Below are 26036 nucleotides of genomic sequence, written 5' to 3' on the forward strand. Positions count from 1 at the left end.
CATCATCATCGTCATCACAGATCCCTATCTTGACGACGACACCTTCGTCATCGTCATTGCACATCTCTATCTTGACAGATCCCTATCTTGACGACGACACCTTCGTCATCGTCATCGCAGATCTCTATCTTGACGACGACACCTTCGTCATCGTCATCGCAATCCCGGACTTGACGATGATACCATCGTCGTCATCGTCATAGTCACCATCGTCGTCGTCGTCGACATCATCGTCGTCGACATAGACCAACAGTAGCTGTCGTCGACTTCATCATCTTCGACACAGTACCGTCGTCGACAAAGACCCTTAGTACCTCGTCGTCGACTTCATCATCTTCGACATAGACCTCGTCGTCGACCTCATCGTCTTCGACATAGACCCCTTCAGTACCTCAGTATCATCAGTACTCTTGAACATCAGCATCATTGTAGTCCCATTTGTGCAAGAATAAAGAAAGTACTTGCTCTGGCAACAGAGCAAGGGGGCCCTTGAGGGTTGGGACCTAACATCCGTGTGTCATCTCTTTTCTCTCTCTCTCGTCTCTCTTTCTTTCAGTTCAGTTCAGTTCTTTCAAGTGAAGTAAAGTTTCCCTTGTGTTTGTGTGCGGGGCGGAGTACTAGATCCGAGCAAATCCTTATTCTCTTCCGTTGCACCTGATAGCAAACAGAAGAGCTTGAGCGGCTTAGACAACAGATGGCAAAATTGCGAGCTGCTCTTGCTCAGCCAGAAATGTAGGAAGTGCTTAAGACCCTTGAAAAAGGGAAGCAAAGATGATGGAAGAGACACCTTAGAACCCCCTAGTACCACCTCAGGGAATACTTTAGACTGGGGCTCCGACACGGTCTCATAGGGATCATGCAGTAGGAACGTCTTGACAACACGAAGAAGAAGAAATCCCTCTGCCGAATTACTCTTTCATGAAGAACGTGGATAATATCATTTTTGATGAGGAACTTGAGTTGCCCCCAGACGAGGCTGTAGATGAACCACCAAAAGCAGAAAAGCAAGACAAGGATCATAGGAAGAGTCGGCACAGAATTCCGGTGGACAAGGATTTCAAAGCCATCTCCAAGAAGCGGTCCTGACACCACAAGAAGAAGTAGAAGACGTTCGAAGCTGGAGATAAAGATGTTAAATTCGAATGTTATAATGGAAACAGGATTGATATGAAGGCTCTCGCTTTTATTTGACAATGCGAGGTGGCCTTTGTAGAAGGTAATTTCTCAGATGCCCCCATCTGCCATAGTTTTGTAGTGGTAGAGTGTCCAGGATATGCGTTAGTACATGCATTTTTGCAGCTGCACATTCAGCCATCAGGATCTGCAGGTCTCAGACCCCAGATCTGAGTTAGAAGAGTAGCCTCAAGAACCTTTCACAAAAAAGATGAGCCCAGTAGGTCTCTGTTTTCAGCTGATTGCGAGGGCATTTTAAGTCAGGTAGTAGTAAGTACCCGGGAGGCTGACACTCGTCTCACTTAGCCTGGCTACAAAGTTGGTTTAGTGTTCATGTGAGTGCGTGCTTCATCTTCCTCCATGTTCCTCTGTATGTAGCTTGTACATAGCTTGAAGGGCAGTGCAGCATTCTATGAGAAGGTGATGGAGTTCATGGGCCGTCCACCTCTGTGCTCGACCATCCCCAAACCTTGTGTGTACTACAATACAATCTTGGTCCTTCTAGTTTGATACTAATTTGGCTCCCTTTCACACGCAAGGCTGAGCCCTGGCCGCTATGTGCTTTCTCAGTTCATTAGTATAGCAGAGTATATTCTTGTTCAACTTGCCTTGATTGGAGATTGATCATTGCTGGAACCTGTGCTAGGACTCGTACATGGTGTTTCAGGATTGTGCTGGACTTCAAAGCTTTGGTCTCCTTCCCCGTAAATTGATACACCATAAATTGTGCACTAGTCCAATGCTCTGACCAATGCCAAACCAACAATCTAATTTGTACGGGCTCTATGCCACCAGTGCATCAGAGAACTTACTAAGACGTGCTTAGCTTATTAACTATGGAGTTTGTTGACTTGTTTACGAGAACAGTTGTTGTCAATATCGTCTTTTTTAATTCATTCTAGATTGTGCATAAGAACAATCTAGAATGTGTAATTTTCTAACCTTAAAAGACTAATTTTACTCAGGGTAAAGGGTGAGAAACACTGCAGGGAAATGCTGTTGTGGATCATTCGAGTGGTTTGAAGAAAGTATTGGAACTACTTCATCTGGACAAGGGCCACACAGACAATGTTTATGCTGTTGGTCACAGAGTTGTTCATGGCGGGGAGCAGCTCACAAAGCCAGTGCTTGTTACTAATGATGTAAAGAAAGCAATTGAAAAGGCTGTTCCTCTTGCTCCCCTTCATAATCCTTCCAACCTTGAGGTCTGTCAGCTTCTCATTCTTAAGTTGTTTTTGTGTTTCATTTCTGTTTTTTAAGGGTGACTTTGCATTGATGTTTACCTGTAGGGCATTCGAGTAGCTGAGGAGCTATTAGCATGTCCTCAAGTTGCGGTTTTTGATACAGCATTTCATTCTACTCTTCCTCCTCATGCTTACATGTATGCCCTTCCTTACAGCTACTACAAAGAGTTGGGCCTCAGGAGGTATGGATTTCATGGAACTAACTACGACTATATTCTGGGTCAAGTGGCTGAGCACCTCGCAAAGCCAAAGGGGGAGCTCAATGTCATTGCTTGCCACCTTGGGGCTGGGGCCAGCTTAGCTGCGATCAAAGATGGTGCTTGCATTGACACGTCAATGGGTGTTACACCTCTAGAGGGCTTGGTAATGGCGACACGGTCTGGTGACATAGATCCGGCTATTTTTGAGATTCTTGAGTCTTCCAAGGGCATGAGTATAAGCCAAATAAGCAATATGTTGAACAAGGAAAGTGGGATTTATGGCATTTGTGGGGAGAAGGATATGAGAACGGTGATAGAGCTCTCAGAGGCAGGTAGTGAAAAGCACAAATTGGCTCTGCAGGTGTATGTACATCGCATCAGGAAGTATCTAGGAGCTTATTATCTCAATCTTGGTGGTAGAGTTGATGCTCTCCTCTTCAGTGGAGGAGTCGGAGAAAAGTCCTCAAGTGTGCGACAGATGGTTTGTTCCGATCTTGAGATGCTAGGCTTGATTGTTGATCAAAGCTTGAATCAGGCTGGGGGGAATGGCCTGCGAGAGATACAAGCAGAAACCTCAAGGATTAAGGTGTTGATAGTGCCAGCAGATGAAGAGTTGGCCATTGCGCAACAAACTCTGGAAGTCGTGCAAGGATCTACTTTAGCTAAAGATGGAAAGAGAGAAAACACAGCACCAGCATCGAGCTAACGTTGTTTTCTTGAACACGACTTGAGAATCAGAGTGTGTAAATACTTTTACGAGGTGTGTGCATTGTTCTTTGCCAAATATAGCAGTTTTTTTGGGCGCCTTTTTGCTGTACACCTTCAGGGTTGCATGCTTGTAGTGCTTTGTTTGTATCTGAGCAAGCCTTAGTAGGTGGTGGGTTGTTCCATTTGTGGGCCTTTGTGAGGCAGAAATAAGTACACATTTACTATTGTGTTCATATGTTAGTGTCACTATTATGTCCTTGTTTGACTCACATCGGAAAAGTTTATATCACAAATGGGAGTCCTAAAAGTTTTACGTGGAACCTGCTCAATTAAACCTGCAGGACCTGTTGGAGCTGCTCATACATTTTTGAGGTTTTGGATCTCTTCCTTCAAAACATTTGTGTTCTTTTCGAATCCTTTGTGTAAAAGATTATAAAGATGTATAAAAAGTTGTTTGTTAGGAATCTCTAGTTAGGCTTGTCAAAGACACCTCTGCAAATAAATTACTATGATTCTTCAACCTGTACGATTCTAATTAAAGAGTGTCAAAATGCTTGTGGTGATCATTCTGGTGCTTTTCGTTTGTAGCTAATGTGAAGGTATTTACTGTGTTTTGTGCCCAAAAGAAGTGAGGGCTTAAGTAAGAGTGGATTAAGTTCAAGTGTCCTCTTTGATGCAGTGTTTATACATACATATGTGTATGTGGGTGTACGAGATGCTTGCGGTGGGTGCTCTAGAGGGCGTGGAGAGTACACCACACATGTTGTACTCCAAATCGTGGAAAATGGGTGGCTCATGTTGAAACTGCTTTGGAATTTGTTTGGTTTGGCACATCATTAAGATAGTTTGGATTTGGGACTAAATACTTGAAATGCAAAGATTGTTTAACCCAAGGGAAGCCTAAGAAATCTCCTTATGAGAAACCTAAGGAAGCCCTTTGTAACAAGCCTAAGGAAGCCTTTTTGGTGGTGGAAGACAATGCATGCTTGCAATGGTGAATGCTCACTGTATCAGACTTGGTGCTCTCAAGTGTATGCAATGGTGAATGTGGCTACAATCAAGGGGAAAGTAGAGCTCAGTGAAGACAAAACTTAGTGAAAGTGTCTTTGGCCTTGAAGATTTTTGCTCCATGGTATAAACTCTGTTATTTTGTAATTTTAGTAAGTACCTGCAAAGGTCGAATTTTAGGCCCTGGTTGCATTACTTACAAAGATATTCTTTCAAAAATTGCTAAAACTAGCTTTGAGGGCTCTAAACGACTTGGCTTACTTCCAAACTATACGGTTTGGGGTAGAGTCTAAACATTTACAAATGCAGGTCATCACTTCCTTTAGGAAACTATGGGCTTCATTTCCTATGCATTAACTTCCTTGCTTTTTGAGAGTCTAGAGGATTCTGATGGTGGTGCACATTCTTGATTCGCATTAGGTGCAGCCATCACTTCCCTTAGGAAACTATGGGCTTCATTTCCTATGCATTAACTTCCTTCCCTTTTGAGAATCTAGAGGATTTTGATGGTGGTGCACATTCTTGATCTGTATTAGGTGCATATACATCATGGAAGCACATTTTGAGTATGTGCGTGATGATATTGGTGCTTTGATTATAGGGTGGTCTTACCAAAAGATATGGTTTGTTCTCACCGTGAGTGTAAGCTACATGCTTACCTCAGCATATGATTCGTGCGTGCATGTGTGCGTGCGTGTGTGTGTGTGTGTGTGTGTGTGTGTGTGAGAGAGAGAGAGAGAGAGAGAGAGAGAGAGAGAGATGTTCCACACTATTTGGGTTACAAAGCAATGTCACTACATACCACGCGGTCTTAATGACCCCAAGATGGTGGGATCAATGGTGTATGACTTCCATGCGCACGGATCTCAAGGTTGATAAGCTCTTCAAAAAGAAGTCAATGGGTTGATCATCTGCTCGTGCTCGGGTTTTGAATCCACAACCTCACGCTTAGCAAGCTGCTGCTGTAACCACATGCTTACATGGAATTCCATGCTCCTTAAGCCACTTCACTTAGTAATAAAGTAAAGCCAGAGAGGAAGGGGGGGGGGGGGGGGGGGGGGGGGGGGTAATATGACCAAATGGCATTCGAGCTTTATGAAAAATTTGCTCGACTTTAGCATCGTCGATCCCATAGCCTAGAATTCATTCAATACTTTGTGGTATTTAGTCGTGAGGGTTGCAAAGTGCCCCCCCAAGAGTGGGGTAGATGAAACAATAGGTGGGCTCACATATGGAAAAAGCAAGATAACCTACCTAGTCACCATGGCCTATGTAAGATAATGCGTAGTTAGTGCGCCTTAAATGCCCAAGTTAATAAAACGAAAGGAAAAAGGGAAATGGCACAAACTATAGACCATATATAGTGAGTGTCATACAAAACTTTCCACAATGAATACAAGGATTTTTGTTGAAGTAGTGCTCGATTTGATGATTGTTGCGCCCACAGATTGCATAAGGTCTAGTGCTGATAGTAGGTCTGGTTGAAACTGCAGTCGAAGTGTAACCGCTGGCCACATATGTAGTGGGAAGTGTGGCAGAACTAGAGCCTGGTACTTGTTTCTCTTCTTCCTGCAATGAATTAACAATACCGTCTACAGATGGCAACGAATCCTTCTCCTGTAAAATAGTTACAATTTGACAAATTTTTTTAGGTAAGCTAGTAAGGAAAGTAGCTATAAGATTTTCATATGGAACAAGGGCCTCAACATGCTTTCATCATCACGCATGGTAAGAGAATATAACTCCACTTTAAGGCTCATTTTTGAGTATTTTTCTTTGGGACAAAAAACTTCTACTAATTCGATCATCCAAGTAATGAATAAGGTCATCTTCCGGAGATGTGAGAATAATACCTAATGCTTGCTCGTCCCGCGTTGTTGCTTGGAAGATAACACTTTGGTAATTGCTGCCGATGTGCCTGGTGCCTCGATTTAAAGGGGTTTCACGACACTCTACAAATTCTTCCGCATAAGATAGCCTTTTACATTTATTTACCAAGTATGGAAGTCGGTTCCATTGAACTTGTTGACTTTCAATGCCATATTGAATCCTTTAATGAAGGTTATTGTTGGTTACCGTCTTTGTCTTCGTCTTTGTGTTGCACATGTAGCTCAAAAGGAGGGCGTTTCAATATGCACAAAAATTACCAACAAGCTCAACCAACTGCCAGTACAGTTTGGATATGATGTTCTATGCTTATGCAGCACCCACTCTCGTGTATGAATGCAACCCTTATCGTCGTCCACCATACCTAGCATCGTTTTGAGATGCCATTCGACAACTTGCAACCTTGCTGGCCATTTGCGTCAAGTAGCATTTTGAAACGCTCTATCTACTGCATCACCATGGCGAAGCTGCATCAAGCGGAGTTTTGAAACAATATCTTGCCTAGGAGACCTAGGAGTTGCCTGCCTGCCTACAATGCCTATCTCCTGCAATGACCGATTGGGGCTCTATGACGACAACATTTTAGAATGCTGCAACCAACGTTTGGGGCTGATACCAGTGTTGGGGTATGCAAGGCTATGGAGGATGGAAGCGAGGAGCCATGGTGACCTTACAGAGGTGGGTGCAGAGCAAGAGGAAAAGGTGAAAGAGAGAGAGAGAGAGAGAGAGAGAGAGAGAGAGAGAGAGAGAGAGAGAGAGAGAGAGAGAGAGAGAGAGAGAGAGAGAGAATCGACACACTCAGAGAAATGACGCTATTACTTTTTGATTGATTCAAAAAACTTAGCATATATAGGAAAAAGTTGCCATGCAAGACTCCACTAAACTAGAGGTAGCTCTACATGCTTCACGAGCAATCTCCCACGAGTACAACTTACTAAACCAGACTTAATTTCCAATGCTCGAAGTTTGAACCATCAAACATCGTACGGAAATGCATAAACTTCAACAATGATGTACTTGCCAAATCCATGTGATAACCTGTGAACAAGATCAAGCACAAATCGATCAATTGACAATAAACAAAGCTTGGCTAACTCATACATCAAGCAAGTCAAAGTAAAACATACATTTAGGTATAAGATGTCCAAGAGAACCATCAGCAAATATGGAGATCAATGTAATGAGACAAGTGAGCAAATCCGCTCAAATGATGCCAAAAACCTGCTCTAAAAAAATCACATCATTCATGAGTATTGTATGCCATAGTGAAATCATTCCAAATGAGCATAGCATTAGGTGGACCATATTTGAGCAAATGTTTAGGCAAAAGCCTAGGTAAAAGCCAAAGCCTAGGTAAAAGCCAGATTTTGGATGAGCTCAACCTTAGGTAGACTATATTAGAGCTTAGTGTCAAAAATTTTTAAGACCACTAGAGTAGATTGGAGTTAGCACAATAGGAAGGTCAAAATGGAGCAAGTGACATACATACAACACAATCCTCTAATCCAAGAGCACTATGCAATAATGGATGAATCTATCATCAACAATCTCCCTCCTAAAGAGATTACCGCATGCATGTCAAATGACATAATCCACCAGTGAGAAAACACTCTCACAATGTGATGCCAAAATATGATGGCAAAGCAACCACCGAGTGCCAAAATGCAATCAAATGCACTGCAAACCATGCACATGAACACACAAAAGTACAAAAAAAATCCGACAGAGTTTTGGCAATATTCCGGCTATCTAACCATAATAACCATACATGCCATAAACATGCTCAAAACCATGAGCAAATCAAGCGTAAAATCCGCACTCAAGTATACATGAGTTGCCCTAAAGTCTCAACTCTTTGAACCTAGAAAACAATCCTGTAATACGAAACACAAAGTGCATCAACCACACTCTCTGCAATCGAGGCAATGACTAGCAAGAATTTGGATACAAAAACAAGCTAAAATATGACACAAATTGATGCTAAAAAACAATTGAAAATCAAGCCACAAAGTGCATCCGAATCAGCTAAAAAATCATCTCACAATCATGCCAAAATTCTTGCAATTTTTTTTTGCAAATTTGTGCATCACACTCTCTAAAATCGGCTCATTCACACATTTCAATGCGCATAACCTGTGATGAATCCACTCTTGAATCCTAAGTGTCCACAAGGGTGCTTACATCCACCAAATATTCTCAACTTATGCACATAAATTTGCTGAAATTTTCAGCCCACACTCTCTTCACAAAGAGAAACCCATAAATGCACAAAGCAAAGAGAATAACCAAGCTCAATCCGACCTCTCCGGATGTAGAAAATCAGCTAAAAAAGCACTCTAAATCATCACAATATACATAGATCATATGCATATTAACCTACAAGTGTATATCTGAATATGCATATAGGTACACACGCTAAAAGAAACTCCTGCAATGCAAAGGACTTGTATGCAAAAGAACCTACAAAAGTAGTCCACCTTGCTGTTTGAAGTAGATAACTCCCAAACCTTGTGGAATTTGCAAAAATTTCCTTTTGCAAAGTTGTAGAGCACGCAAAAACAGTTTGTAAGTTTGAGAATTGACCTGAAACACGGATTCTAACAAGGAGAAATCTAATTTGCAAAATCTACAGTCTGTCCCTACACGACCTTCAGTCAGTCTAAGCGGCGTAGCTCAAAATCAGTGAGAATTCTGAGAATTTTTTTTTTGCAAAGTCAAAGAGCACAAAAAAGTGGTCAAGAATTGTGGGAATCAGCATGAACAGAAACCTCTTGATAGACCAAAATAGATCTGCAAAAACATTGTCCTGTAGCTCTGCTTCCATGTTAAGAAAAAGACTAAAGGGATGCAAGTTAAGCTTCTTTGAAGCCTATGTGTTTATTGATCAGTGATCAGGGCTTGATAACAAGCCAGGTCAATGCTAAATGTATGTTAGATGCGGATTTAAAGGGCCAAATACTGTCTTGTTGATGCTGAAATTTAAGTGTTATTATAGCTGTTTACTTGGTGTAGTGCATCTGGTCTATTTTTTTTTTCCCCATAGTGAGTATCCCGATGCTGACCGGCTCACCTCGTTACCCCATTATCCCCCACAATGTGTTCAATTTTTTGTTGCTTCCCCGCTTACTTTCCTATCGAGCTCCAATGGTGCTCTCCAATCCTGAAGCTCTGATACCAGTTGAAGTGCACGAGCTACAGCATGTATGTGTGTGTGTGCATCAATGAAGAAGAGAGAAGAAGAGGAGACCTATGTTTGCAAGGGCAACAACTCACTATGAATATGTGAGCCCCCTTATTCTATTATGTATATAATGAATAAGTATAGTGGGTGAGCGCCTGGCCTAATCGGCCACATGGGGCTTTACCCCAACACCAATCACAAGGCATACCATGTTGAAGTGCAACGTTGAACATATCACACATCCAGTGATGTGATGACTCTTCATCCATTTAATCAAATTTTGTGGCTTGATACCTTGAAGATCTCCAACTTTGGGAGTGACTAACATTTTATGTCTACCGCATATATCTTCAATACTAAAAGAGTGCATACATGGGAGTGAACCACAAAATTGCATCTTTCCTGCATTTGATTGCTCAAATAGTTGCTTTATCCATAACACTCAAGCTACCAAAACTCTCAATCCGCTTGCTCGTTGGGTTTCAACAAAATCTTCCACCTACACCTCCTTTTCTTGGACTATAAAAAGTTGCTGATTGATGTCCTATCTTCTTCTCTTATTTTGAATTAGTGCCTTGTATGCAGGCAAATGACCTTGATGGTTATCTTTGTTCTTAGCTACATCTAGCTTTCTCAGGAACTTTTGAGCAGCTTGACAGTCTTTATCAAACCACCTCTTGCATTATCTACCATTCCTGAAAACTTTGACATGCTTTAATATGTATCTCAAACGAGCTCTTTTAATAATTGGTGCATAGTCTCTATCACCACCACAACCACCTGGCACCTTGCTCTAGTTAACTATGTGTGTGTGTGTGTGTGTGTGTGTGTGTGAGAGAGAGAGAGAGAGAGAGAGAGAGAGAGAGAGAGAGAGAGAGAGAGAGAGAGAGAGAGAGAGAGAGAGAGAGAGAGAGTTATGTACCCATGTTTAAAGAAATGGATAGTTCATGGTTTGTACTAGCTAATCCATCTAGTTAGACTTTTTTCTATTTCAATATTTCATAATGTCTATTCTCAAAAGATAAATTGTAGGGATGCTAACGATTTTCTTAGATCAATAAAGCACAAAGGAAAGATAGCTTGGCACACACAAATAAATAGGATAAAGTGATATATACCAATGAGAGAATGATAAAATGTACTGAGTCTCTACTTAGCTCATCAAGAAAAGAAGAAAAGATACAACTTTGAGATTTATGGCCATAGACAACAATGTGAGATGGGGTGGGCGAGCACATGGGGTACAATTGGGGGTTCAATCATTTTAGATCTTGTGAGATCATAGAGTCAACCTCATACCTCTCTATTATGTGTGTCTACATTTGTACATGTGGATGTGTCAGAGATCTAATGCATACTTTTAGATTCATGGGAATTTAACTATGAAAGGAGAGAGTCTTCCTCAAGAGAAAGATAGCAAGGAGATTATAGGTTGTGTCAGGTTGATTCTTTACACAATTAAGCATTAAAAACACCATAATCATGCATATAATTCAATGAGAATACCCAATTAAGATTGAAAACTCATGAATATCAGATTTTCTTGGAGCCGGTCTCCCCTCCAAAAAGACTTGTATTATAATCCTCTCAAAAGAGAGGTTTGTTACAATACATATTTGTTCTCTTGTATAGATTTTCTTGAATCAAGAAGATAGTGTTCTGCAAGATTGCATGGTATAACCCTCCTTCCCAAACTCTGAATACCCCATCAGGGAGAAAAGAACTGCGGGGAAAGAGGAAGATGAGGGCAAAATGAAGTATTTTTCAAGGAAGATAATTCATACTCTAGGTACGTTTTCTCATGGAAAAACTCTTAGCATAGCTTATATAGTAGAATAGTAGAGATAGAGAAGAAGAAACTTTCATGGGCTTAGATTTGCATCCGTAGCCAAGAGCTTGAGCATAGAGTTTGTCTCTAGAGCTCCCATGAGAGAGGGAGAGGTGAGGGAGAGAGAGATTTATTTGCTATCTTGGGCACTTGAGAGAGCGTGTGAGAGGAGGAAGAGAGCCAAAAATCCAACGAGCCCCTCCTTATATGCTTGTGCAAGTGTGCAACTAGTCTTCAATTAGAATGCCTAGCCAAGCTTAGTAAACAAAGACTAGAGTCAAATTACAAAATGAGGAAGGAATGATATAACCTTAGTCTTTAGATTTTCCCTCTCATTTATTAAAAACCATAAACTTACCCTTTTATTAATTTGCTGGGGTGTAGACCTTTGCACAAATCTTGGAGACTTATGAAGCTGACCCAAGGCTACAACCAACCCTGCTAATTTAAGGTTTGCTTTAGGATAAACTTTAGTAAACATAAAACTCACCCTTTGGGCTTTAAAACTTTCACCTCCTGTGAAAAACCTTAGCACAATGCTTTGGAGGTGCCGCCAAGCTGCTCCCAAAACTTGCTAGATTTAGACCTACTAAATTTTAGAAGTTCATCCTAAGGATTTCCAAACTTCATACTGGGAGTCTAAAGAGTTATTTTAATGACTTGAGCTTAGCCAAGTCATTTTATATTTTTAGACTCCTATAATTGCTCTCAATCATTTTTTTTGTCCTATCCCTTTGATCAAAGTTGCTCGGGATACATTTATCCTTCCTTGACCTGGACCTATGACTGAGTTAACTAGCTAGCAATTATTCTTGCTCTTTTTCCCTTTTGGTCCCAAGCCTTGACTTGTTGGTCATTAGCACTTAATCAATTTTACTTGTTCTCTTTCTATTTTTTCTTGACTTTAGTAGCCAATTTAAGTTGGAAAATACTTTTAAAAGGTTAGAAATTAATATTCATGACATTACCTCTCCCTTGAAATCATGGTCGTCCTCAACTTTGAGGTGGAGAAAGTAAAGTCATAGCTAGTCTTGTAGCTTTGGATAGAATATCCCTTTTTACTCATCGACATTCTTCCATAGTGATGGCTAACTCCACTTGGTGCTTAGAAGGCTTAGCTATTGCAAGTATGCATTTACTTAGCCCTAATCACCTTTCATAGTAGATCGGCAAGGTATACAGATGATTGAGAGACTACACTGCCGCAAGCTTGATTCTTGGTATACATACAATTAAAACCTATGAACATTAAAAATAAATCTAAGAGTAAAAACAAGACAAAATTCTTTAGAGGATATACTTGTTCATACCTGATTCTTACCTTTAACATGAGTCATTGTAAGTGTTTACATGGATTACCTTATCCTTTAGCTGGATGTCTTGCATCCACCGTGCATCTTCAAAAGGATAATTCTTAAATTTGACAGGATATTGTCATATAGTCTTATCACTTAAAACCTTGTCTTCATGTTGTAGGATGCTTTCTGCTTGCAAAATCTCTTCTTGTCCCTCAAACTCATGTGGTTCTTCAATTATTATTGGGGGTGACCTACCCTTGTAAGGTTTCAAGAGGCTCACATGAAAGGCATTATGAATGAGCAAGGTACTTGGAAACCTTAATTTATAAGCTACTTCATTAATAGTCTTAAGAATTTAGAATGGGCCATAATATCTTTTTGCTAACTTAGCATAATATTTCTGGTGACCCATTGGGCGTCCTTGTGTTCCATTGCCCGTGGTGTAGCTTAGGAGTGCTTCTGGAAACTTGAGAAATACCCAATCATTTTCTTTGAAGGTCAAGACTTGTATATGCGTATTAGTAGTAGCCTTTTGCTTCTGTCGCGTGATGGACATAGCTTCTTTGATCTTTTGAAAAGATTCTTTAAGATCTTTGCTATACTCATAAAAAGAATATATGTTCCCAAGTGTCTTGACTATCAAAGGGAGCTTGGGTCTTCCTTCAATTGCCTCAAAGGGTGCCTTTCCTATAAAAGTATGGACACTGGTATTGTACGCATACTCTACTAGGGTTTAATACTTTTTGCATTGATCTTTTTTATCTACTTTTGTAACATAGTGTGCACTTTTCCGAACGTGTCGAAGGCTGGGAACTTGCCTATGCACTGTGTGCGAGCCACGAATGGCTGCAAGCACACAACTAGAAGATCCTAGCAAGCTCAAAGGGGCAAATGTGTGTCACTCACCGCTCAATGCTTCCGTCGTGAAGGATCCTGTGCCGCAACGAAGAAGGAGCCGCCGCTGTCGTCGCTGCACTCAACCGCCTTACCGCCGTTGATGCTGCCGCAATGCTCGATCACACATACACACACACACTCTCTCTCTCTCTCTCTCTCTCTCTCTCTCTCTCAAGCATACATACATATACACACATACACATGTGAGCACACGAAGGAGGAGAAGATAGAGATGGAGCAAGAGCACTTCTTAGTTTACACCTCAGAGAAAGAGGATTTTTAGGTCAAATGGACCTTTTATAAGAGTTTAACCCATTCACACATGGGCGCCCACAGTGGCCGGTCGTTGCAAAACCACTGTAAAAATAAGATAAGTGGTGCACCTCTCATCGGTGATCACCTACACACCTATTGGACCGACAAGCCCAGTCCATAGATCAATCAAATAAATAATAAGGTGTCTGTCAAAGGTGATAGGGTGTCTGTGAGGGTTAACATGCTCCCCTTCCTAATTTAGATTCCGTCTTGGAAAGCTATCAAGATGAAGCCCATTCATCGAGGTGGAAGAGCATCCGAGATTGAATGTCCTCAGCCTTCTTCAATCACTGCAAAATCAATCAAAATTGGCACAATAATTGCATTCTCATATACAATTAAAAAGAATATGCAATTGTAGGTATACAAATTGATTGGTAATAGGATATTAAACAATTTGTCAGCAGTAAACATTAAACTGTAATATAATCAAATGCATAAGCAATTGTGAAGGTTAAAAACTAAAGAAGTCTGGGGTCACTAATTTAACGATCGAAAGGCACTAGAGGTCAACTATTAATACCATGGGCAAGCTCTCAATTCTCTCTGGTCATTTAAGTTGTTTAATCGCGAGAGCAAAATATTTCATGTCCGAAGGCTGACTAGAGGCTATACCTAGAAGACTTTTTAGTTAAGCTACAATAAAAGGAATTTCTTATGAAATCATCGCCTGGATTATTCCCTTTGTTTGCCCCCCCAAAATTTTTTCACATTGATTGAATTTTGATGTGTGTGCTTATTTTGTATGCCTTGGGCTTTTGCTTTTCAAGAAAAAGCACCCACACTGGGAACCTTTAGGGCTCTAGTACCATAGGCAATACATGTGAGTGAAGTACCAAATCAAGCTGGGATTTCTCTTCCAACTTAAGATTTTACATTGTGACACTTTTGATTTTTTTGTTTGTTCATTTTCAGTATTTCACTTTTGTAACTTTGGGGGGTCATATGACACTATTACCCTCCCCAGGCTTTAGAAACTCCCTTTATAATAGTTAAGCTAAAGGTCAATAGGGACTAAGCCCTCTAAAAACCCCTAGTACATTGCACACAATGCTGCCTAAACATTGATTATTAGGAAGGCATTTCCCATGGTATTAATAGAAGGTCTCTAATGCCTAACTTGGTCAAGCTAGCTTAGTTAGACTGCTTGATTCTTAAACCTAAACAAGGGATTATGATAGAAAATTATATTGAATCGAATTTTTAATTGAAGCAAATGTGCTAAATATTGTGTTACCAATCACATTTACAGCAGACAAACATGGATGCAAAAAAAGACAAGAGGCAATGCTAATGGACAAGAAACACCTGCTCGTGTTGATGATTGCACACGATTTAAAGAGTGAACAAGAGAAAGATTCGATGAATTTCAAAATCCTAACAACGGCAACACGTTCCTATACACACTAGAAAACACAAGGAATACCTCTAGGAGGCACATCATTGGAAAGAGGCACCAACCTTTATTGAACACAATCAAACAACATAAGGAACCCTAACCTAATTATTTGCACCCCCCTAGAGAGTCAAGGTAACAGGATATTGAATAGATGGACGGGTTGCCCTAGGTCTAAACCCCTATCCTTGTCATCGTCAAGAAAAACAAAGTCATCATCTGTGAGACCATATATGCCATCCGTGTAATCATGTAACTCTTCCTCATCATTCGAGGCACAAATGTTCATTAAGAACGTCACTAGACGTCTATAATCATCTTGGTCAAATAGGTAAGCTTGTGCAATCGGAGAGACGCTCTCTACAAAGTAGAGATCAATCGTGGTCAAGTGACGTATCAGCCATTCTAGTTCCTCAAAATTCTTCTCACATGCTAGCGTATCTACCAAATCCCATATGTGATACACTTGTGAAAAGTAAAGAGGGTACGTCTCACCCAAGGTAAGGAGTGGATGACTATAGTGTACTAGCCATGTCTGTACACATAGATAGATGATGGTTAGTGTGAAAATATTAGAAGGGTCATGTCAAAAGGTTGTGTTCTTGTGCATAATGTTATTTTATGATTTTGTATCATGTACTAGAACTTGTAGGTTTCTAGCCTTTTGTTTGGTGGCTCTTGCTCTTTTAATTTTTAATTTTTGTTTTTTTTTTTGAGTATAGGACTATATATATACATTCCATACAATTGGGAAATTGAGAGGTTAGGGAGGAAGGTTAAGAGGGGAGTAAGTGAATGATGGATGTCAGCAAACACTCCCCCTTCCTTGGATAGATCATACCTTTTGGAACGATGTCGTCACCTTTTGAAACCAATTGTCTTCAATCGGATTTATTGTTACAGGATTTGACTCCCATGGGTCAGGTGACATGTCAGAACACAACTTATTAGGAAAAATATGAACCCTCTAGGGGACCTTTGGGATTAAGGTTAATTAGAAGCCAGCCAATGAGAAGAGAGTGGTGGACACACTCTATGCCCTCAAAAATGTAAGGGGACAAAGTAGTCTTACACTTCTTAAATGGGCTCTTACCTAGTGAGAAGGTGGGGTGGGGGGGGGGGGGGGGGGGGGCATATGGAACCTCCAACTTCTCTCCTTTTTGATCCGGTTTTGAAAAAATCCCAAAAATTTAAAAATTTTCAAAACTCAAATTTCATCTTCTTAAAACCCCCCTAAAACTATTTTATGGTCAAAAAATACTCAAAAAGTCAAAACGTGCACCCAAAAACCCTAAAATTCAAAAATTTTTAAAAACTTTTGAAAAATCTTTTTTTGCTATCCAGAGCTCCCCCAAAAGTAGTTCTTAGGCAAAAAGTGATTTTCTCTCTCTAGAACCCCTTTTCCAACCCCTCCTTGGTTGCAACCATCACACTCATCCTCTACTCCAACACTCTCTCTGTCTACACCATCTCCATTGCTGCAGCAAGGAAGCTCCTCTCTCCTCCCCTACCACCTTCCATTGCCACACCAAGCAAGGGTTATCCACCTTCTCCTCCCATTGCCACAAGGGTTAATCACCTTCTCATATCACTTTATCCCACCTACATTGTAGCAACAAGCAAGGTCCTTCTCCTCCTTCTAGTTTTCTTTGCTCAACCATGGCCAACTCTACTTCCCAAAGGCGGCCAAAGGATGAGGTCACAGCACTTGCATGCCACAACACTAGAGGTATAGATGATGAGTGGGTGCCACAAGAGTTCACCAAAGGTGCTTGGGTATACATGCAACCATCTGCTATTGGCCCTCATCGTGTGCGGAATCGTGCAAACTTGGATCTTCATTGGAAAGGAAAGCTCCTCGGCTTTAAGAACCGCAAAGACAAGGGGACCGTAGCCATTGTGCAACATGTTTTCTCAATGCCAACCATGCATTTGCAACAAACACCTCAATTTCCAACACATTGTAAGTACATGTTTTGAGAATACAAAGCTAGGTGTGAAATCACAGTGTAATGTTATTATGGATTCATACTTAAGATTTGTCATTCATTTATAGTCATATTTCCATCCACGTTGGTGGAGGAGCAGCCACTACATAGTCTCTCCGGCACATTCAATGCTATACATGCAGATATTGGAGCAATAATGTTCCCACATCTTTGCCCAACCAAACTGGTTCAAAGAAGGATTTTCTTCTATTCTCACTCCTATACTGTCCCTACTTCTACACAAGCGTTTGGAACGCTTGAACCCATCAAAGTAACTTCCTTATTAAGTATGGAGTGGCTGGTGCCAGATTTGTGGTCGGTAGCATCTTTCAAGCAAAAGATGATAATGGATGTCCAAAACTCTTTGAAATACTCTAAAGCTTCTAGGTCTGTGGGCTTGAGTTGGTGTTTGCCTATTCATTGTTTTGTGCACATTTTTAAAGAGTTTGGATTTGTGGAGACTACCACAATGCTTGTAAGTAAAGATGCGCATTACAAGGAATTAGGAAGGCTTTTAGAAGAGGACTGGGGTTTTGTGGAGGGCATGCACAACGGGGACCGGTACCGTTGGAAGGTTGGAGCTTCAGGTATTGGAATGCGCTATTTGATATCCCGCACCTCCTTGTACATACGATTTCACTATGATCGTTGGGATGTGCAAGCTTGGAGTGTGGACTCCCTTACAAAGTATAGACGGCGCTATTGCAAGCTTTGACATTGCAGTGAAGATGCCAAACGATGCTTTGGAGGCAGTCCAAGTGAACAAGCATTGCGAAGGAGTATGAGCGAAAGTGTGACGCGAGAGAGAGTGCGAGAAGAAGAGCACGACGATATGGTGAACTCGCTCTACTGTAATGTGTAGAGCATAGTGAGTTCTTATTAGGTTTTTACAAAAGAATATGTGTACATACCTGGCGGCCCGCCCACTTACCTGGGCGACCACATTGGGCTTTATACCCCAACAACCTCCCACTTAAAGTCCAATGTGGTACTTTAAGAGTGAGAGAAGCTACTATACAAGCTAATATACAAGAGATGTAGAGAAGTGATGTACTACCCTACACCTAATTGCTTGCGAAAATGCACAAAGCTCTATGAGGGAAGTCCTTTTGTAAGTAGATCAGCAGGATTTTCTGTGGTCTGAACTTTGACAAGCTGAAGTTGCTTATCCTCGAGCATTTCCCTGATGAAATGATACTTCATATCCACATGCTTTGTCTTTGAGTGATAAACTGGATTGCGAGCCAATTGTATAGCACTTTGACTATCACAATATAACACAGGCATCTCTTCTTTGATTCCCAAATCTGTTACTAGTCGATTAAGCCAAATTGATTCTTTGCATGCCTCTGATGCTGCAACATATTCAGCCTCTGTAGTAGACTGAGTAACACAATCTTGTAATCTAGAACGCCATGATACTGCTCCACCAGCCAATGCAAAGACATACCCTGACGTAGACCTTCGGTTGTCTAAGTCACCTGCATAATCTGAGTTTATAAAACCCTTTACACTTAGCTCCTGACTCCCATAGCATATACGCATACTCTTTGTAGCTTTCAGGTATCTCAATATTCCTTTCACTGCCTCCCAATGTTTCTTGCCTGGGTTTGACATGTATCGACTTACTACTCCCACTGCAAATGCAATGTTTGGGCGAGTAGCAATCATTGCATACATCAAACTACCCACTACAGACGCATATGGAATCTTATCCATTTCAGCCTGTTCTTCCTCAGACACAGGACAATCTTGTTTGCTAAGTTTCACATATGGTGGCAATGGAACACTCAATGCCTTTCCCTTCTCCATATTGAAACGTTGCAAAACCTTGTCAATATACTCTGTTTGAGATAACCAAATCAAATTCTTTGATCTGTCTCTCTCAATGCGCATACCAAGTATATGACTTGCCTCACCCATGTCTTTCATGTCAAACGATTTTTCCATCTTTGACTTCAAAGCTGAAATTTCTTCCAAGTGCTTGCCAGCAATCAACATGTCATCCACATACAAAATAAGGATCAACCAACTGCCATCCTTAGCCTTCTTTGTATATAGACAGTGATCGAATTCACTACGTTTGTAGCCTTGAGAAAGCATAAACTTGTGGAACTTATGGTACCATGCCCTCGGTGATTGTTTTAAGCCATAAAGACTCTTTAACAACTGGCATACCAAGTCTTCCTTGCCTCTCAACAAACCCTTCTGGCTGCTGCATGTAAATGTCCACATCTAAATCACCATGCAAGAACGCTGTCTTGACATCCATTTGGTGCAACACCAAATCTAATATGGCAACCAATGCAAGAAAGCATCTCAATGTAGTCATCTTGACCACCGGAGAGAAGATTTCATCAAAGTCAATGCCTTGTTCTTGCTTAAAGCCCTTGGCAACAAGCCTTGCTTTGTACTTTGGCTGACTATCATGAGCGGTAATCTTATACCTGTAAACCCATTTACAAGATAGAGCCTTTTTGCCCCGTGGTAATTTAACTAGCTTCCATGTCTGGTTTTTATGCAGAGCTGTCATCTATGACTGCATGGCCAATTGCCAATTCCCGGAGTCCTTCATTTGCACTGCTTCCTTGTAACATGAAGGCTCATTGCAATCAGTCAACATGACATAGTTCATAGATGGAACAAACCTATCAGGAGGTCGTGTGATACGTCCAGATCTACGCACAATAGGTGGCTCAGGCTTAGCCACAACCTGTGGTTCCACTCTATCCTGTCGTTGCTCCTCTTGAGCCCTGACATTTTGTCTTGCATGTGCAGGTCCATCTTCTTGGAAGACAACTCTTTTAATCTCCTCAACCCTCTCTGGTTTAGAATGATATTTGGATTCATTAAAGTGAACATCATTGCTGCGGACAACCTTTCTGGATTCGGGATCCCAAAGTCTATACCCCATCTCACCAGAATTACCATAGCCTAGAAAGATGCACTTTCTACTCTTTGGCTCAAGTTTGTTCCTAAATTCCTTTGGAACGTGAGTATATGCCTCACAACCAAAGACTCTGAGATGCTTGTATGAGGGCATTTTGCATGACCATACCATCTCTGGCACTGAATCCTTCTGCAAAACCTTGCTAGGAGATCTATTTACAAGATGAACAGCTGTTGATACAGCTTCAGCCCAAAACCCATTTGGCAGCTGTGCATTAGACAACATACTTCCGACCTTCTCTTGTATGGTCCTATTCATCCTCTCAGCAACACCATTTTGAGGAGGATTGTAAGGAGCAGTAAGTTCACGTTTTATACCTTTTGACTCACAAAAGTCCTGAAGGCCTTTGAAACATACTCTCCACCATTGTCAGTGCGTAAGCATTTAAGCTTCTTGCCACTCTGATTCTCCACAAGTGTCACAAACGTTTTGAAAACACTAAACGCTTCATCCTTGTGCTTGAGAAAGTAAACCCATACTTTCCTCGAGTAATCATCTATAAATGTCATAAAGTAAGAAGCTCCCCCTAGAGATAGGTTAGGCATAGGTCCACACAAATCACTACGAACAAGTGCCAACTGTGTATCTCTTCTACTGCTTCTATGCTTATGTGGCTGCTGTGTTTGCTTACTATACAGACAATGTTCACAGAATTCAAAATCATTAAATGACAAGCCAGGAAAATAACCAGAACGAGACAAGATTTCCATTCCCTTCTTGGACATATGTCCTAACCGGCTATGCCACAAAGAAACGTTTGGCTGCTCGGTTACATTGATTACATTTTTAGAGACATTTGATACATAAATCATGTAAAGTCCTCCAGACTTTACTCCATGTGCTACTGTCATAGAACCCTTGGATATCTTCCACATGTTTTGTCCAAAAGTGGTAACGTAGCCAGCATCATCAAGTAAACCTGTGCTGATCAAGCTCTTTGTAATTGTGGGAACATGTCTCACATTCTTCAGCGTGAAAGAAGAGCCATTTTGAAACTTCAATTGAACATCTCCAACACCTAAGATCTCACATGTCTGCCCATTTCCTAGCCGAACATGATCTTTAGTGGTCACATAAGAGGTAAACCACTCCTTGTTTGGAGACACATGAAGTGATGCCCCTGAGTCTATAATCCAGTCACTCAGTGTAAGAAGAGCTGAGTCCATTGTATTCTTCAAGAAGTAGATGTCTCCTGACACTAGACTGTCATCCTCTGCAACAGTGTTTGTCACATTTATTTCTTGAATCTTCACTAAGGACTTGTTCTTCTCACCATGGTCTTCAGCTCTCTCTTTGACTTTTTCTACTTTCCATTCTCTGCAGTCTCTTTTCATGTGACCCTTCTTGCCACAATGGTAGCATTTTATGTCACTCTTGCCTTTAGCACTGCGGGACTTGCTACGAGACCGATTCCTCTTTCCACCTTTGTACTTTTCTTTGGTCCTTCACCTGACAACTAAGGCTGTTCCTTTGCCTTTGTCCATTGTCTTTCTATTGGTTTCTTCAGTAAGCAGACTTCCTTCTACACCTGCTATGTTCAAACCATTTGGAGGTGCAGAATTACTCAAAGCTGTGCGAAAAGTGTGCCAAGTTTCCGGCAATGTGATCAACAGGAACATAGCTCTAACAGGTTCATCAAACTTGACACCTTGAGCTGACAATTGACTGTAGATTGTGTTGAATTCATTCAGATGATTGGACATAGGTGTCCCTTCTTTCATCTTCAAGTCAACAAGCTTCTTAAGCCAGTATACCTGTGAAGCTGCACTTTGCTTCTCATAAAGATCACTCAGCTTTATCCATGCTTGATAAGCCGACATCTCGTCTGCTACATTGAAGTAAACGCTTTCTGCCAAAGTCAGCATAATGGTAGAAAGAGCCAATTCATCCATTTCGCTCCATTCATCTTCGTCCATATCTTCTGGTTTTATCCCCTTGAGCTTTATAGGTTTTATCTGCTTCTTTTGTACCAACACATGCCAAATCTGCTTCTTCCACAATGGGGAATTGGTTCCATCTAGCTTCTTGATATTGTAAAGAGCAGTGCCCTGTGATCCAGCCATAGCTACGCTTCACAGTAGTTTACTTTCCTGGGAAAAATTCGGCAGAGTTTCCCCTGTAAACTAACCTCTGAACCAATATCAACCTGTCAAATGAACCAAGAAAGCTTCAGATTGTGCATAAATTTCGGCAGAGTCTCCTTTGTAAAATGGCTCTGGTGTACTAAAAAACAGACCAAAAAACAACTCAAAAAACCACTGTCTCTCTAACACTGTAAGCTGTGGGTAAACCTGTCCTGCACCTGTACTGTCTCTCGCTGTCCTGTCATTGTCCTGTAAGCATAGACTGCGACAACGCCTCAACGGCAGTAAAGCAAAGATGCAATCCCAACTGTCTAACTCACAGTTAATACATCCTAGCTGCCTATCTAAGGGTGCTCGAGGGATCGCTCCAAGACCTGTATCACCGAAAGGATCTCAACATTCGAGAATCCCCCAGCTCAATAAAACCTCACTCGACCCTCAACAAAGGCTGCAGTAAATCTGACAGTACATAGACTTCCCACAAAGTCATACATCCACAAATTTCCCACTATGCTGTAACCGCTGTTGCGGTTGTTTGCTGCGTGACTCACAGCCAGCAAACCCTCAACAGACATACATCATCTCTGACAATACATCCCATGTGGAAGTACCTGCAATGTCAGAATGAAATCTGGAATATCAAGCAGCAAACACAAGCTACGTGATGAACTAGTGAATGTCGCCTACAGTCTGTGTGTAGATGCGCCCATGTCGTATGTGACATGCCTCCTAGAACTGTGAGCCATCCTTCGATGTGTAGACAGCTACAAATCAACACTTTGGGAGTGCCGATATCCTCAGCACCTGAAGTCGTAGGCCGAAACCCCAAATTTGCAGAGTCGGATCTACACCCGCTGAGACCACGTAGTCGAAAATGGCCTGCGCAGAACTTTGTCGAAGCCGAACGGTGGCCGAGATGACCTCAGAACGAAATTCTGAGAACACCAATCCCTTCGAGCTCTCCCACAAGATTTGGGGCCGTGTGTTTGCCTGTCGAATCTCACTCCAATATGAGCAGGTGACTCTGGCTACCTGCAAATGCTGCTCCGAGCCTCGATCTGAGCTCTGATACCAGTTGAAGGAGTACGAGCGGAAGTGTGACGCGAGAGAGAGTGCGAGAAGAAGAGCACGACGATATGGTGAACTCGCTCTACTGTAATGTGTAGAGCATAGTGAGTTCTTATTAGGTTTTTACAAAAGAATATGTGTACATACCTGGCGGCCCGCCCACTTACCTGGGCGACCACATTGGGATTTATACCCCAACACATTGGACTCTCAGTAATGTTCGAGAACATTTGGTTATTATGGGTTTTGAGGCCCTTCAACAAGCACAATTTCGTTTACAAGGTCATAAGGTGAGAATCCTTCCACCACATTTTCAATACATCATGGTTTGTCGATCATTGGATGCTTATTGTAATGAATGTCCGCAGATTGGGAAGAGAATGGAAGACAAATTGAAGGTCGAGAAGGACTAGGGGATGAATGGAACTATGCTATCGATCTTATGACTTTGTAACTCTTGCAATTTTCAAACTGATCCCCGCTGTAATCAACATGATTTGCTTCGGCAAATCATGCCTTTGAATATAATTTTTTGCATTGGGATGAGAAATCATTTTTTGGTGAAAGTGCCTTTTTTTTTAATGTCTTTAAAAAAGGGTCCATTTTAAAAGGGGGGCCACCTAACTCATTCACTATTTTCACTTTTGCAACTCTTGAGCTCCTCCACTCTCTATCTACAGCCCAGGCTAGACATGGATGCTTCCACAGCCTCTGCATCTGCAGCCACATCCACCCCTTTGTCATGCTTCATCCTCTTCCTCGAGGACACCAAATACAAAGGGAAGTTGGACCTCCACACCTTTTTTACTCGTCTCCCTGACCTTGACGCCACATTTGCCCTTCACATGGATGCATTTGCTGAGATTTTTGCGTTCATGGAGGAGCACATCATAAAATATTCTGTATCTATCCCCCCACATGCAGGGATTTGGGTGCCTTGCGATCTTTTGCGCTATATACACAAAGGTGATCGCCCATTCTCCAAGAGGTTGCAACGATTCCAAGAAATTGAAACCGATGCAGGCCATTACTTGGACGAGCAAGCCCCAGGGGTGTCAGCACTCAAGAAGTGCAAGTTGGGGGTGAAGTACCTTTCTCGGCTCCCAACATTTATCTTCTTGGTGAGCGAGGAACCTGATTTGGAGGAGATCCGCTTACCACACCTTCAGGTTGGGTCCTTTATCAAGGACACCAAGGAGCAGTAGGTTATCCCCATGAACCCTGCAGCGGAAGGAAAGGCACACCGGCTTGAGTACCCTAGGGGTCTTGAGGAAGTGGTTGAGAAATCCATAGTTGCGGCTGGCCCTAGTGACACTCCAGTGCCACTACTACTGATGGATGTGTCTATCCCAGAGGTAGAAATCAGACGCTTCTCCTCAGTGTTAGTGGATGGGGAGGAGTATGTGTTGCTGCATGATTTGGAGAAAGCATTTGGCCTGCGCATGGATGAATGCTTGAGCGTGCTATGCAACAGCACCAAATGTCCCTTAGACAATATGCCAGATGCCCTAGAAAGCAAGATCTTGCCAGATGGGGACTCTGTTGCTGACACTATTGTAGTTGTATGTGCGGAGGTCCTAGAAGCATGGCAGTTGCACGTGGCTGATGAAGAATTCCAAGCCACGCAAGCCAAGGTTGAGGCTGCTAGGATGCCTATGCCATTATGCAACATCCCATCTGATGATCCAAAGCTCGTATCTGTGGTGCATGGGACATTGACTTGGATGCAAAGGACAACAGGGAGGAGGACGACAAGGAGCAGGAGGTAAACTGTATCCTAAGTTCATGTTACTATTTTATCCTTCATTGTCTTTTTTCTCAACCTTCATCGGTTTATGACAGGATGTCGTGGAGGTTGATGATTTTGCTGCAAGGACGGGTGGCAAGCGGACGGGCTTTGGACCTCAAGCTTCCCTTGCGCATTACCTAGGACAACTCCCCCCTGGCGATGTGGCCATTATCCATAATGAATTTACTCCCCAAGCCCATTTTATGACTTGGTCGTTAAAAGCTTTGAGCAAGTCTTTGTGTTTGAGCACCATTGCTCAAACTGTGCATCAAGTGTTCCTAGTGCGTAGATCCCTTGTATGCACAGTGTTTGGCACTGGCTTTCATGGTAAAGTGCTTGCCCAGATAGGGATACATGCTTCCATTGGCTCAACTGACCCAAAGGCCATAGCAGAGGCCCTCTTGACTGGGGAGTTGCCTTACGCGCAAAATAGGCACCAGGAAATGGTCAAAAAAATTATGAACTCCTCAGATACATGATGTAAAATCACCGTTTTGGAAGTAATAAAAAATATTTGAAATTGTCTCTCTATCTTGCAAATTCTTTTGAATGTGATTTGTTAATCTTGAAAATTGTTTTGATTGGTGACTTTGTAATTTCAAGTTCTGTATGTAATTTCAGTCAATTTAGGTATTTTATGTTCCCTAGGGGGTAGATAAGCCTACCAAGGGCCAAAAAAAGCCTGGCCACAAGGACGCGCAAAAGGCCCATCCATCAGTTTTGGATGGGCTATTTGCGCGCCCTTGTGGCCAGGCTTTTTTTTCCCCCTGGTAGGCTTATCTACCCCCTAAGATACTTACAAAGCACAAATTTATTGAAATGAATTGGTTTTGCATCATTAATTTAGATGCACCCTTTTTATGGCAATTCCAGCATATGTTCACACTCAAGGACACTAGAAAAGGTGAAATCAATTATGAAATGAAGTTTCCAGCACACTATCACCTGCTTTAGCTCTACCTAGTACACCCTTGCACCAAAAAGTCCAATTACATTGGACATTTGAAAAATCCAAATTAATG

General features: G+C 41.7%; 1 protein-coding gene across 1 annotated transcript in view; it reads left to right on the plus strand.

Annotated features, from left to right (window-relative positions):
- LOC147453421 (uncharacterized) overlaps positions 1–3618 on the plus strand; it is a 59482-nt gene extending 55864 nt beyond the window's left edge. Inside the window, exons 3-4 of the mRNA XM_086515606.1 lie at positions 2163–2378; positions 2463–3618. Coding sequence (XP_086371732.1) covers positions 2163–2378; positions 2463–3323 — 1077 coding nt within the window. The 3' untranslated portion in view covers positions 3324–3618. The remainder of the gene's footprint in view (positions 1–2162; positions 2379–2462) is intronic.
- The last annotated feature ends 22418 nt before the right edge of the window (positions 3619–26036 follow it).

Source organism: Adiantum capillus-veneris, chromosome 7 (genome assembly GCF_014529385.1).
Source record: "Adiantum capillus-veneris isolate H3 chromosome 7, ASM1452938v2, whole genome shotgun sequence".
Lineage (NCBI taxonomy): Eukaryota > Viridiplantae > Streptophyta > Polypodiopsida > Polypodiales > Pteridaceae > Adiantum > Adiantum capillus-veneris.